General features: G+C 39.7%; 1 protein-coding gene across 1 annotated transcript in view; it reads right to left on the reverse strand.

Moving 5' to 3' along the window:
- Positions 1 to 814: 814 nt before the first annotated feature.
- The window catches only part of mtch2 (mitochondrial carrier homolog 2), a 34444-nt gene continuing 21099 nt past the window's right edge, over positions 815 to 14159 (reverse strand). Inside the window, exons 10-13 of the mRNA XM_034183701.1 lie at positions 1291 to 1338; positions 1129 to 1196; positions 975 to 1050; positions 815 to 902 (exon numbers count right to left, since the gene is read on the reverse strand). Coding sequence (XP_034039592.1) covers positions 816 to 902; positions 975 to 1050; positions 1129 to 1196; positions 1291 to 1338 — 279 coding nt within the window. The 3' untranslated portion in view covers position 815. The remainder of the gene's footprint in view (positions 903 to 974; positions 1051 to 1128; positions 1197 to 1290; positions 1339 to 14159) is intronic.

Genomic DNA, 14159 nt, shown 5'->3' on the forward strand with positions numbered 1-14159 from the left:
CCAACAAAATGAATGCCTCACAGATGTGAAATCATGAAAAACTGTGGTTATACAACTAAATACTAGTTTAGTGATTCACAGGATTGCTAAAAAAGCAGTTTGAACATAATAGTTTTGAGTTTGTAGTGTCAACAGCAGATGCTACTATTACTGTGAACACCTTTTGTACTTTTTTTTTTTTTACTAATAGCCCAATTTCAGAGTTTTAAGAGTGTGCATATCATGAATGCTTGGTCTTGTTGGATTTGTGTGAATCTACTGGTACCTTGTTTCCCATGTAACAATAAGAAATATACTCAAAACCTGGATTAATCTTTTTAGTCACATAGCACTACTATTATTCTGAACACTAATATATATATCCTGATTTCCACAACTTCATGGTGATATAACTGATGAAAGCGACCAGGCATTTAAATCACAGATGTACACCAGAGACAAGGACGACACATGCAGTTAATTTACCACAATTTATCATTCTTTACCAAAGCACGAAGGCATCTTTTTTCCACTTATTCAGACTGCACTGTTTCATTGTCGTACAATTTCACAGGCTGACAGAGGGATTTGGACATTGCATCCCTCACAATTATTACTATTAACTTTTTAAAGATGCAACTCCCATTTTCAAATCTGCTCACTCCTCAATTCCTTGTGAAGAAATATTTGACTGACAACAATCAAAGGTTTAATTTCACAGAAGCTGGTTAAGAATAATTAAACAAATGCATTTAAAAAAAAAGTAAACTGTCCAATCGCCACCAAGGACATTTCTGTTTTAATTATAACTAGTTTCTGATAAATTCTCTCATTTTTCAAAAAAATGTCTTCTGGGCAGCTGCGTATTTCTTCTGTGTTGGAAGTTTCCGGTAAAACAAACTGTTGCCTCTGGTCAGGTCGCCCTGAGAAAAACAAACAAAGGTCAGCGGGCAGGTACCTCACGCATATCGCAGTGGCGTGGTGCAGGTTCTTACCGTTCTGCTCAGGTGCCTCCAGCAGTCCACCCAGGTGGGATATGCAGGACTGTAAGGGGGCAGGCCTCCAGTCAGCCTGGGCGGGGTCACAGATATGCCAGTCAGTCAGTCACATGACACCAAAAGAATCTTAAGAGAAAACCGGGACACTCACCCGCAGTTATTGACCGCCATGACGCTCGATATCAGAGCGAACGGGTACGTGACCATGTTGCCCAACAACTGCAAGAAAGAGCAGAAGAAGAACACGGCGGTGTTGAGCTGAGTGACAGGAGGGTGTGTCTGACTTTGACGTGGTTATGTCTGTTGCACTCACCCCGGCCAGAGTCTGGGAGCAACTCCTCATTTCGTCTTTGTGGCTCATCTGCACACAGACACACAATCTGTTTACTCACGTTCTGCAATTTCCCCAATATAACCACCAGGTGGAGCCACTTCCTGACACAATTTAAAGCATTTGAATTCCTCAGATGCAGTTTTACTTTCGTTTGAGAAAATGGTTCAGACTGTCAGTCAGATTTACCTCTTCGTGCAAATGCAAAGACAGCGTTTAACCAAGAATAAATAACAAAACTGCCCAAAGTCAGATGCAAAAATCCTTTCATACCAGATGAAGATGAACAACAGAACAAATTTAAAAAGCAGAAAACAAAAAACAAAACAATAAATTGGACATTTATTATTGTTTTAATGTTGAAAACATTTAAAGAGAAATGTCTTTTTGGACATTCTCTCGTCATGGTGTGTCACCTTTGGAGTCTGCTGTGAATCTAAACTGATGACAGTTCACACAAAGACCAAAGGTTTCCAGACACAGAGGGCATGTTGGGTAATCACTGTTTACCCAGCATGCCCTCTGTCACATTCTGCCTCATATTTTCCTGAAGCAGTTTCCAAGCAGAGTTTTAAAGGTGCATTACTTCTATGCTTTGGCACTTTTTCACTCCACCAGTAACTGGGTTTCAGTTTTGCGTGAGTCAAAAGTAGTCTTGTTTCACTTTATTCATTCATCTGCATCATTCTGTGAAAATGAACATTTTTCATTCATTCATTTTCTGCCACTGATCCCTGTCCGGGCAAAAACCATGCAGCACATCCCACACTTCCCTATCCTCGGCCAAGTCCATGTTCAGCTGCTTGTATCTGCAACCTTGTACTTCTGGTCACGACCCTGAAGTGAGGATAGGAGCTTGAACTGAGCGGCGTCTGAGATAACTTATGTTTTATTGTACTTTAACCTACTTTTTGACATAACCTTTGGAGTACAGAGTAGTTTTCTTCCAGCTGCTGAGACAGACAATGATCTCAATCTGTCAAACAATTGACAAATTCCCCATGAAACAGAAATTTTATGTATATATCAGTAATAATTGTCCAGATAACATCAAATTATCTGGTACCTCAGTTGGCTTTAAAAGGCTCTATAAGAACAATATAATTACTTGTTATAATCTGATGAACTTGGTTTATTATTGTTTTTGGGGACTGTGCACTATTACATATTTGTCTGGTTGTGTTTGGAAATTTTTAGTTCATTGATTAATTTATACTGTTTGTGTTTGGCGCTTGCTGTTGTGTACATACACACACGCATTTTATTTTTATGGTTAAAGGGGTGGGCGTTTATAAGCTTGTGCTTCTGTCTGACAGGTTTACTGTTTTTGTTATTGTTGAGCTTGTGTGCCGAATAATTCATTCATTCATTTCTTGCATGATCATGACATTTTAGTGAGTGGATTAATGAGATTAGTTAGGATTCCTGAGCATCAGAAACTTGATCCAGGGGTGAGTGGGACTGGTGTGTATACACACACACACACGAGTCTCTTCAGACGCAGTCTTACCACTTTGAACTTCATTCAAAAAACTTCAAGTTCAATCTACCAGTTTTCATCTGTAATATTACACTTATGTTTAAATATTAAATACTAGCAAATTACGCTCCCCAGAGTGGCTATCACCTTCCACCTATCCCGGACTCCAGAGAACTGTTAAGGCCTGATGAAAGCTGCCTCGAGACTACTAATACTACTACTAATAATACTATAAATGAAGAGGTTAAAAGTTCAAAGGAAAAAGAAGAAAACATAAGTATGACACCAAACCTTTTAACACACAGCAAATTATTTGGTTTATACCAAGAAAAAAAAAAACTTTAGATTTGGAAGTGTTAGATAATTTATCTTGTTTTAAAGGTTAATTTCTTAAGTATTCATATGCTGATTTCTAGATTTAACAAACTTAAATCAAGACATCGTGTCAGGTGAAATTATCCATCCATGCAGCAAGATAATTTCCCTCAGATTTAGTGTTTTTATATCCTTTTTTCCAGTGTGAACACGAGGGTGACGCTCTCGACGGAGCTGGAAGTCACAGCTTCCACAGCACTTAAACACCGATATATATATATATATATATATATATATATATATTATAGGCCTCTACTGGTGGTTGGCTCTCACTGCAGTATTGTATCACTTCCTGTTCCGGAGCACAGCGGTGTTTTGCTGTATCTGTTAGCTGTTTAATCAGCGTAGTTAGATTGATCTAGTTAACTAGATAACGATTTGTTTCACAGTGTAATCTTCACGTGCCTTAACTAAAGCACTCTCTCTGCTGAATCACCTTAAACTATTTACACATTATTCACTTTGTGTGTTTTTAGGAATCCGCTAGCTTAGCGCAGCTACTAGCTCTTAGCCGATTTAGCATGGCGGCTTCTCCTGTCTCTCCCGCACTTTTCTGCTCTGGGTGTGAAATGTTTAGTTATTCCTCGGCCTCCTTTAGCAGTAATGGTACTTGCAATAAGTGTAGCTTATTCGTAGCTTTGGAGGCCAGGCTGGGCGAATTGGAGACTCGGCTCCGCACCATGGAAAATCCTACAGCTAGCCAGGCCCCTGTAGTCGGTGCGGACAAAGGTTGCTTAGCCGCCGTTAGTTCCCCTCCAGCAGATCCCGAGCAGCCGGGAAAGCAGGCCGACTGGGTGACTGTGAGGAGGAAGCGTAGTTCTAAACAGAAGCCCCGTGTACATCGCCAACCCGTTCACGTTTCTAATCGTTTTTCCCCACTCGGCGACACACCTGCCGAGGAACAAACTCTGGTTATTGGCGTCCAGCAACCATAGTCAAATGTCTTCCGGGGGCCAGAGCAGGCGACATTGAAGGAAATTTGAAACTGCTGGCTAAGGCTAAGCGTAAATTTGGTAAGATTGTAATTCATGTCGGCAGTAATGACACCCGGTTACGCCAATTGGAGGTCACTAAAATTAATATTGAATCGGTGTGTAACTTTGCAAAAACAATGTCGGACTCTGTAGTTTTCTCTGGGCCCCTCCCCAATCGGACCGTGAGTGACATGTTTAGCCGCATGTTCTCCTTGAACTGCTGGCTGTCTGAGTGGTGTCCAAAAAATGAAGTGGGCTTCATAGATAATTGGCAAAGCTTCTGGGGAAAACTTGGTCTTGTTAGGACAGACAGCATCCATCCAACATTTGATGGAGCAGCTCTCATTTCTAGAAATCTGGCCAATTTTATTAAATCTACCAAACCATGACTACCCAGGGTTGGGACCAGGAAGCAGAGTTGTAGTCTTACACACCTCTCTGCAGCTTCTCTCCCCCTGCAATCCCCTCATTACCCCATCCCTGTAGAGACAGTGCCTGCTCCCAGACCACCAATAACCAGCAAAAATCTATTTAAGCATAAAAATTCAAAAAGAAAAAATAATATAGCACCTTCAACTGCACCACAAGTCTAAAACAGTTGAATGTGGTCTTACTAAACATTAGGTCTCTCTCTTCTAAGTCCCTGTTAGTAAATGATAGAATAATTGATCAACATATTGATTTATTCTGCCTTACAGAAACCTGGTTACAGCAGGATGAATGTTAGTTTAAATGAGTCAACACCCCCGAGTCACACTACCTGCCAGAATGCTCGTAGCACAGGCGGAGGCGGAGGATTAGCAGCAATCGTCCCCTCCAGCTTATTAATTAATCAAAAACCCAGACAGAGCTTTAATTCATTTGAAAGCTTGACTCAGTCTTGTCCATCCAAATTGGAAGTCTCAAAAACCAGTTTTATTTGTTGTTATCTATCGTCCACCTGGTCGTTACTGTGAGTTTCTCTGTGACTTTTCGGACCTTTTGTCTGACTTAGTGCTTAGCTCAGATAAGATAATTATACTGGGTGATTTTAACATCCACACAAATGCTGAGAATGACAGCCTCAACACTGCATTTAATCTATTGTTAGACTCAATTCTCTTTGCTCAAAATGTAAATGAGTCCACCCACCACTTTAATCATACCTTAGATCTTGTTCTGACTTATGGTATGGAAATTGAAGACTTAACAGTATTCCCTGAAAACCCCCTTCTGTCTGATCATTTCTTAATAACATTTACATTTACTCTGATGGACTACCCAGCAGTGGGGAATAAGTTTCATTACAGTAGAAGTCTTTCAGAAAGCGCTGTAACTAGGTTTAAGGATATGATTCCTTCTTTATGTTCTCCAATGCCATATACCAACACAGGGCAGAGTAGCTACCTAAACTCTGTGAGTGAGATAGATTATCTCGTCAATAGTTTTACATCCTCACTGAGGACAACTTTGGATGCTGTAGCTCCTCTGAAAAAGAGAGCCTTACATCAGAAGTGCCTGACTCCGTGGTATAACTCACAAACTCGCAGCAGATAACCCGTACGTTTGAGAGGAAATGGCGTCTCACTAATTTAGAAGATCTTCACTTAGCCTGGAAAAAGAGTCTGTTGCTCTATAAAAAAGCCCTCCGTAAAGCTAGGACATCTTACTACTCATCACTTATTGAAGAAAATAAGAACAACCCCAGGTTTCTTTTCAGCACTGTAGCCAGGCTGACAAAGAGTCAGAGCTCTATTGAGCCGAGTATTCCTTTAACTTTAACTAGTAATGACTTCATGACTTTCTTTGCTAATAAAATTTTAACTATTAGAGAAAAAATTACTCATAACCATCCCAAAGACATATCGTTATCTTTGGCTGCTTTCAGTGATGCCAGTATTTGGTTAGACTCTTTCTCTCCGATTGTTCTGTCTGAGTTATTTTCATTAGTTACTTCCTCCAAACCATCAACATGTCTATTAGACCCCATTCCTACCAGGCTGCTCAAGGAAGCCCTACCATTAATTAATGCTTCGATCTTAAATATGATCAATCTATCTTTATTAGTTGGCTATGTACCACAGGCTTTTAAGGTGACAGTAATTAAACCATTACTTAAAAAGCCATCAACTGACCCAGCTATCTTAGCTAGTTATAGGCCAATCTCCAACCTTCCTTTTCTCTCAAAAATTCTTGAAAGGGTAGTTGTAAAACAGCTAACTGATCATCTGCAGAGGAATGGTCTATTTGAAGAGTTTCAGTCAGGTTTTAGAATTCATCATAGTACAGAAACAGCATTAGTGAAGGTTACAAATGATCTTCTTTTGGCCTCAGACAGTGGACTCATCTCTGTCCTTGTCCTGTTAGACCTCAGTGCTGCTTTTGATACTGTTGACCATAAAATTTTATTACAGAGATTAGAGCATGCCACAGGTATTAAAGGCACTGCGCTGCGGTGGTTTGAATCATATTTATCTAATAGATTACAATTTGTTCATGTAAATGGGGAATCTTCTTCACAGACTAAGGTTAATTATGGAGTTCCACAAGGTTCTGTGCTAGGACCAATTTTATTCACTTTATACATGCTTCCCTTAGGCAGTATTATTAGAAAGCATTGCTTAAATTTTCATTGTTATGCAGATGATACCCAGCTTTATCTATCCATGAAGCCAGAGGACACACACCAATTAGCTAAACTGCAGGAATATCTTACAGACATAAAGACATGGATGACCTCTAATTTCCTGCTTTTAAACTCAGATAAAACTGAAGTTATTGTACTTGGCCCCACAAATCTTAGAAACATGGTGTCTAACCAGATCCTTACTCTGGATGGCATTACCCTGACCTCTAGTAATACTGTAAGAAATCTTGGAGTCATTTTTGACCAGGATATGTACTTCAATGCGCATATTAAGCATATATGTAGAACTGCTTTTTTGCATTTGCGCAATAGCTCTAAAATGAGAAAGGTCTTGTGAGTGATGCTGAAAAACTAATTCATGCATTTATTTCCTCTAGGCTGGACTATTGTAATTCATTATTATCAGGTTGTCCTAAAAGTTCCCTGAAAAGCCTTCACTTAATTCAAATGCTGCAGCTAGAGTACTGATGGGGACTAGAAGGAGAGAGCATATTTCACCCATATTGGCCTCTCTTCATTGGCTTCCTGTTAATTCTAGAATAGAATTTAAAATTCTTCTTCTTACTTATAAGGTTTTGAATAATCAGGTCCCATCTTATCTTAGGGACCTCATAGTACCATATCACCCCAATAGGGCGCTTTGCTCTCAGACTGCAGGCTTACATGTAGTTCCTAGGGTTGTTAAGAGTAGAATGGGAGGCAGAGCCTTCAGCCTTCAGGCTCCTCTCCTGTGGAACCAGCTCCCAATTCGGATCAGGGAGACAGACACCCTCTTTACTTTTAAGATTAGGCTTAAAACTTTCCTTTTTGCTAACGCTCATAGTTAGGGCTGGATCAGGTGACCCTGAACCATCCCTTAGTTATGCTGCTATAGACTTAGACTGCTGGGGGGTTCCCATGATGCACCGAGTGTTTCTTTCTCTTTTTGCACTGTATGCACCACTCTGCATTTAATCATTAGTGATTGATCTCTGCTCCCCTCCACAACATGTCTTTTTTCTGGTTCTCTCCCTCAGCCCCAACCAGTCCCAGCAGAAGACTGCCCCTCCCTGAGCCTGGTTCTGCTGGAGGTTTCTTCCTGTTAAAAGGGAGTTTTTGCTTCCCACTGTCGCCAAGTGCTTGCTCATAGGGGGTCGTTTTGACCGTTGGGGTTTTTCCGTAATTATTGTATGGCTTTGCCTTACAATATAAAGTGCCTTGGGGCAACTGTTTGTTGTGATTTGGCGCTATATAAATAAAATTGATTTGATTTGATATACACATACATATACACACACATACAGTAGTGTTCAGAATAACAGTAGTGCTATGTACATATTGATTTATTCTGCCTTACAGAAACCTGGTTACAGCAGGATGAATATGTTAGTTTAAATGAGTCAACACCCCCGAGTCTCACTAACTGTCAGAATGCTCGTAGCACGGGCCGGGGCGGAGGATTAGCAGCAATCTTCCATTCCAGCTTATTAATTAATCAAAAACCCAGACAGAGCTTTAATTCATTTGAAAGCTTGACTCTTAGTCTTGTCCATCCAAATTGGAAGTCCCAAAAACCAGTTTTATTTGTTATTATCTATCGTCCACCTGGTCGTTACTGTGAGTTTCTCTGTGAATTTTCAGACCTTTTGTCTGACTTAGTGCTTAGCTCAGATAAGATAATTATAGTGGGCGATTTTAACATCCACACAGATGCTGAGAATGACAGCCTCAACACTGCATTTAATCTATTATTAGACTCTATTGGCTTTGCTCAAAAAGTAAATGAGTCCACCCACCACTTTAATCATATCTTAGATCTTGTTCTGACTTATGGTATGGAAATAGAAGACTTAACAGTATTCCCTGAAAACTCCCTTCTGTCTGATCATTTCTTAATAACATTTACATTTACTCTGATGGACTACCCAGCAGTGGGGAATAAGTTTCATTACACTAGAAGTCTTTCAGAAAGCGCTGTAACTAGGTTTAAGGATATGATTCCTTCTTTATGTTCTCTAATGCCATATACCAACACAGTGCAGAGTAGCTACCTAAACTCTGTAAGTGAGATAGAGTATCTCGTCAATAGTTTTACATCCTCATTGAAGACAACTTTGGATGCTGTAGCTCCTCTGAAAAAGAGAGCCTTACATCAGAAGTGCCTGACTCCGTGGTATAACTCACAAACTCGTAGCTTAAAGCAGATAACCCATAAGTTGGAGAGGAAATGGCGTCTCACTAATTTAGAAGATCTTCACTTAGCCTGGAAAAAGAGTCTGTTGCTCTATAAAAAAAAGCCCTCCGTAAAGCTAGGACATCTTTCTACTCATCACTAATTGAAGAAAATAAGAACAACCCCAGGTTTCTTTTCAGCACTGTAGCCAGGCTGACAAAGAGTCAGAGCTCTATTGAGCTGAGTATTCCATTAACTTTAACTAGTAATGACTTCATGACTTTCTTTGCTAACAAAATTTTAACTATTAGAGAAAAAATTACTCATAACCATCCCAAAGACGTATCGTTATCTTTGGCTGCTTTCAGTGATGCCGGTATTTGGTTAGACTCTTTCTCTCCGATTGTTCTGTCTGAGTTATTTTCATTAGTTACTTCATCCAAACCATCAACATGTTTATTAGACCCCATTCCTACCAGGCTGCTCAAGGAAGCCCTACCATTATTTAATGCTTCGATCTTAAATATGATCAATCTATCTTTGTTAGTTGGCTATGTACCACAGGCTTTTAAGGTGGCAGTAATTAAACCATTAAATAATTAAACCATTACTTAAAAAGCCATCACTTGACCCAGCTATCTTAGCTAATTATAGGCCAATCTCCAACCTTCCTTTTCTCTCAAAAATTCTTGAAAGGGTAGTTGTAAAACAGCTAACTGATCATCTGCAGAGGAATGGTCTATTTGAAGAGCATTAGTGAAGGTTTCAAATGATCTTCTTATGGCCTCGGACAGTGGACTCATCTCTGTGCTTGTTCTGTTAGACCTCAGTGCTGCTTTTGATACTGTTGACCATAAAATTTTATTACAGAGATTAGAGCATGCCATAGGTATTAAAGGCACTGCGTTGCGGTGGTTTGAATCATATTTGTCTAATAGATTACAATTTGTTCATGTAAATGGGGAATCTTCTTCACAGACTAAAGTTAATTATGGAGTTCCACAAGGTTCTGTGCTAGGACCAATTTTATTCACTTTATACATGCTTCCCTTAGGCAGTATTATTAGATGGTACTGCTTAAATTTTCATTGTTACGCAGATGATACCCAGCTTTATCTATCCATGAAGCCAGAGGACACACACAAATTAGCTAAACTGCAGGATTGTCTTACAGACATAAAGACATGGATGACCTCTAATTTCCTGCTTTTAAACTCAGATAAAACTGAAGTTATTGTACTTGGCCCCACAAATCTTAGAAACATGGTGTCTAACCAGATCCTTACTCTGGATGGCATTACCCTGAGCTCTAGTAATACTGTGGGAAATCTTGGAGTCATTTTTGATCAGGATATGTCATTCAAAGCGCATATTAAACAAATATGTAGGACTGCTTTTTTGCATTTACGCAATATCTCTAAAATCAATCAATCAATCAATTTTTTTTTTATATAGCGCCAAATCACAACAAACAGTTGCCCCAAGGCGCTTTATATTGTAAGGCAAGGCCATACAATAATTATGTAAAACTCCAACGGTCAAAACGACCCCCTGTGAGCAAGCACTTGGCTACAGTGGGAAGGAAAAACTCCCTTTTAACAGGAAGAAACCTCCAGCAGAACCAGGCTCAGGGAGGGGCAGTCTTCTGCTGGGACTGGTTGGGGCTGAGGGAGAGAACCAGGAAAAAGACATGCTGTGGAGGGGAGCAGAGATCGATCACTAATGATTAAATGCAGAGTGGTGCATACAGAGCAAAAAGAGAAAGAAACAGTGCATCATGGGAACCCCCCAGCAGTCTACGTCTATAGCAGCATAACTAAGGGATGGTTCAGGGTCACCTGATCCAGCCCTAACTATAAGCTTTAGCAAAAAAGAAAGTTTTAAGCCTAATCTTAAAAGTAGAGAGGGTGTCTGTCTCCCTGATCTGAATTGGGAGCTGGTTCCACAGGAGAGGAGCCTGAAAGCTGAAGGCTCTGCCTCCCATTCTACTCTTACAAACCCTAGGAACTACAAGTAAGCCTGCAGTCTGAGAGTGAAGCGCTCTATTGGGGTGATATGGTACTACGAGGTCCCTAAGATAAGATGGGACCTGATTATTCAAAACCTTATAAGTAAGAAGAAGAATTTTAAATTCTATTCTAGAATTAACAGGAAGCCAATGAAGAGAGGCCAATATAGGTGAGATATGCTCTCTCCTTCTAGTCCCCGTCAGTACTCTAGCTGCAGCATTTTGAATTAACTGAGGCTTTTTAGGGAACTTTTAGGACAACCTGATAATAATGAATTACAATAGTCCAGCCTAGAGGAAATAAATGCATGAATTAGTTTTTCAGCATCACTCTGAGACAAGACCTTTCTGATTTTAGAGATATTGCGTAAATGCAAAAAAGCAGTCCTACATATTTGTTTAATATGCGCTTTGAATGACATATCCTGATCAAAAATGACTCCAAGATTTCTCACAGTATTACTAGAGGTCAGGGTAATGCCATCCAGAGTAAGGATCTGGTTAGACACCATGTTTCTAAGATTTGTGGGGCCAAGTACAATAACTTCAGTTTTATCTGAGTTTAAAAGCAGGAAATTAGAGGTCATCCATGTCTTTATGTCTGTAAGACAATCCTGCAGTTTAGCTAATTGGTGTGTGTCCTCTGGCTTCATGGATAGATAAAGCTGGGTATCATCTGCGTAACAATGAAAATTTAAGCAATACCGTCTAATAATACTGCCTAAGGGAAGCATATATAAAGTGAATAAAATTGGTCCTAGCACAGAACCTTGTGGAACTCCATAATTAACTTTAGTCTGTGAAGAAGATTCCCCATTTACATGAACAAATTGTAATCTATTAGACAAATATGATTCAAACCACCGCAGCGCAGTGCCTTTAATACCTATGGCATGCTCTAATCTCTGTAATAAAATTTTATGGTCAACAGTATCAAAAGCAGCACTGAGGTCTAACAGAACAAGCACAGAGATGAGTCCAAGGCCATAAGAAGATCATTTGTAACCTTCACTAATGCTGTTTCTGTACTATGATGAATTCTAAAACCTGACTGAAACTCTTCAAATAGACCATTCCTCTGCAGATGATCAGTTAGCTGTTTTACAACTACCCTTTCAAGAATTTTTGAGAGAAAAGGAAGGTTGGAGATTGGCCTATAATTAGCTAAGATAGCTGGGTCAAGTGATGGCTTTTTAAGTAATGGTTTAATTACTGCCACCTTAAAAGCCTGTGGTACATAGCCAACTAACAAAGATAGATTGATCATATTTAAGATCGAAGCATTAAATAATGGTAGGGCTTCCTTGAGCAGCCTGGTAGGAATGGGGTCTAATAAACATGTTGATGGTTTGGATGAAGTAACTAATGAAAATAACTCAGACAGAACAATCAGAGAGAAAGAGTCTAACCAAATACCGGCATCACTGAAAGCAGCCAAAGATAACGATATGTCTTTGGGATGGTTATGAGTAATTTTTTCTCCAATAGTTAAAATTTTGTTAGCAAAGAAAGTCATGAAGTCATTACTAGTTAAAGTTAATGGAATACTCAGCTCAATAGAGCTCTGACTCTTTGTCAGCCTGGCTACAGTGCTGAAAAGAAACCTGGGGTTGTTCTTATTTTCTTCAATTAGTGATGAGTAGAAAGATGTCCTAGCTTTACGGAGGGCTTTTTTATAGAGCAACAGACTCTTTTTCCAGGCTAAGTGAAGATCTTCTAAATTAGTGAGACGCCATTTCCTCTCCAACTTACGGGTTATCTGCTTTAAGCTACGAGTTTGTGAGTTATACCACGGAGTCAGACACTTCTGATTTAAAGCTCTCTTTTTCAGAGGAGCTACAGCATCCAAAGTTGTCTTCAATGAGGATGTAAAACTATTGACGAGATACTCTATCTCCTTACAGAGTTTAGGTAGCTACTCTGCACTGTGTTGTTATATGGCATTAGAGAACATAAAGAAGGAATCATATCCTTAAACCTAGTTACAGCGCTTTCTGAAAGACTTCTAGTGTAATGAAACTTATTCCCTACTGCTGGGTAGTCCATCAGAGTAAATGTAAATGTTATTAAGAAATGATCAGACAGAAGGGAGTTTTCAGGGAATACTGTTAAGTCTTCTATTTCCATACCATAAGTCAGAACAAGATCTAAGATATGATTAAAGTGGTGGGTGGACTCATTTACTTTTTGAGCAAAGCCAATAGAGTCTAATAATAGATTAAATGCAGTGTTGAGGCTGTCATTCTCAGCATCTGTGTGGATGTTAAAATCGCCCACTATAATTATCTTATCTGAGCTAAGCACTAAGTCAGACAAAAGGTCTGAAAATTCACAGAGAAACTCACAGTAACGACCAGGTGGACGATAGATAATAACAAATAAAACTGGTTTTTGGGACTTCCAATTTGGATGGACAAGACTAAGAGACAAGCTTTCAAATGAATTAAAGCTCTGTCTGGGTTTTTGATTAATTAATAAGCTGGAATGGAAGATTGCTGCTAATCCTCCGCCCCGGCCCGTGCTACGAGCATTCTGACAGTTAGTGTGACTCGGGGGTGTTGACTCATTTAAACTAACATATTCATCCTGCTGTAACCAGGTTTCTGTTAGGCAGAATAAATCAATATGTTGATCAATTATTATATCATTTACCAACAGGGACTTAGAAGAGAGAGACCTAATGTTTAATAGACCACATTTAACTGTTTTAGTCTGTGGTGCAGTTGAAGGTGCTATATTATTTTTTCTTTTTGAATTTTTATGATTAAATAGATTTTTGCTGGTTATTGGTAGTCTGGGAGCAGGCACCGTCTCTACGGGGATGGGGTAATGAGGGGATGGCAGGGGGAGAGAAGCTGCAGAGAGGTGTGTAAGACTACAACTCTGCTTCCTGGTCCCAACCCTGGATAGTCACGGTTTGGAGGATTTAAGAAAATTGGCCAGATTTCTAGAAATGAGAGCTGCTCCATCCAAAGTGGGATGGATGCCGTCTCTCCTAACAAGACCAGGTTTTCCCCAGAAGCTTTGCCAATTATCTATGAAGCCCACCTCATTTTTTGGACACCACTCAGACAGCCAGCAATTCAAGGAGAACATGTGGCTAAACATGTCACTCCCGGTCCGATTGGGGAGGGGCCCAGAGAAAACTACAGAGTCCGACATTGTTTTTGCAAAGTTACACACCGATTTAATGTTAATTTTAGTGACCTCCGATTGGCGTAACCGGGTGTCATTAC

The sequence above is a fragment of the Thalassophryne amazonica genome, chromosome 2 (genome assembly GCF_902500255.1).
Source record: "Thalassophryne amazonica chromosome 2, fThaAma1.1, whole genome shotgun sequence".
Lineage (NCBI taxonomy): Eukaryota > Metazoa > Chordata > Actinopteri > Batrachoidiformes > Batrachoididae > Thalassophryne > Thalassophryne amazonica.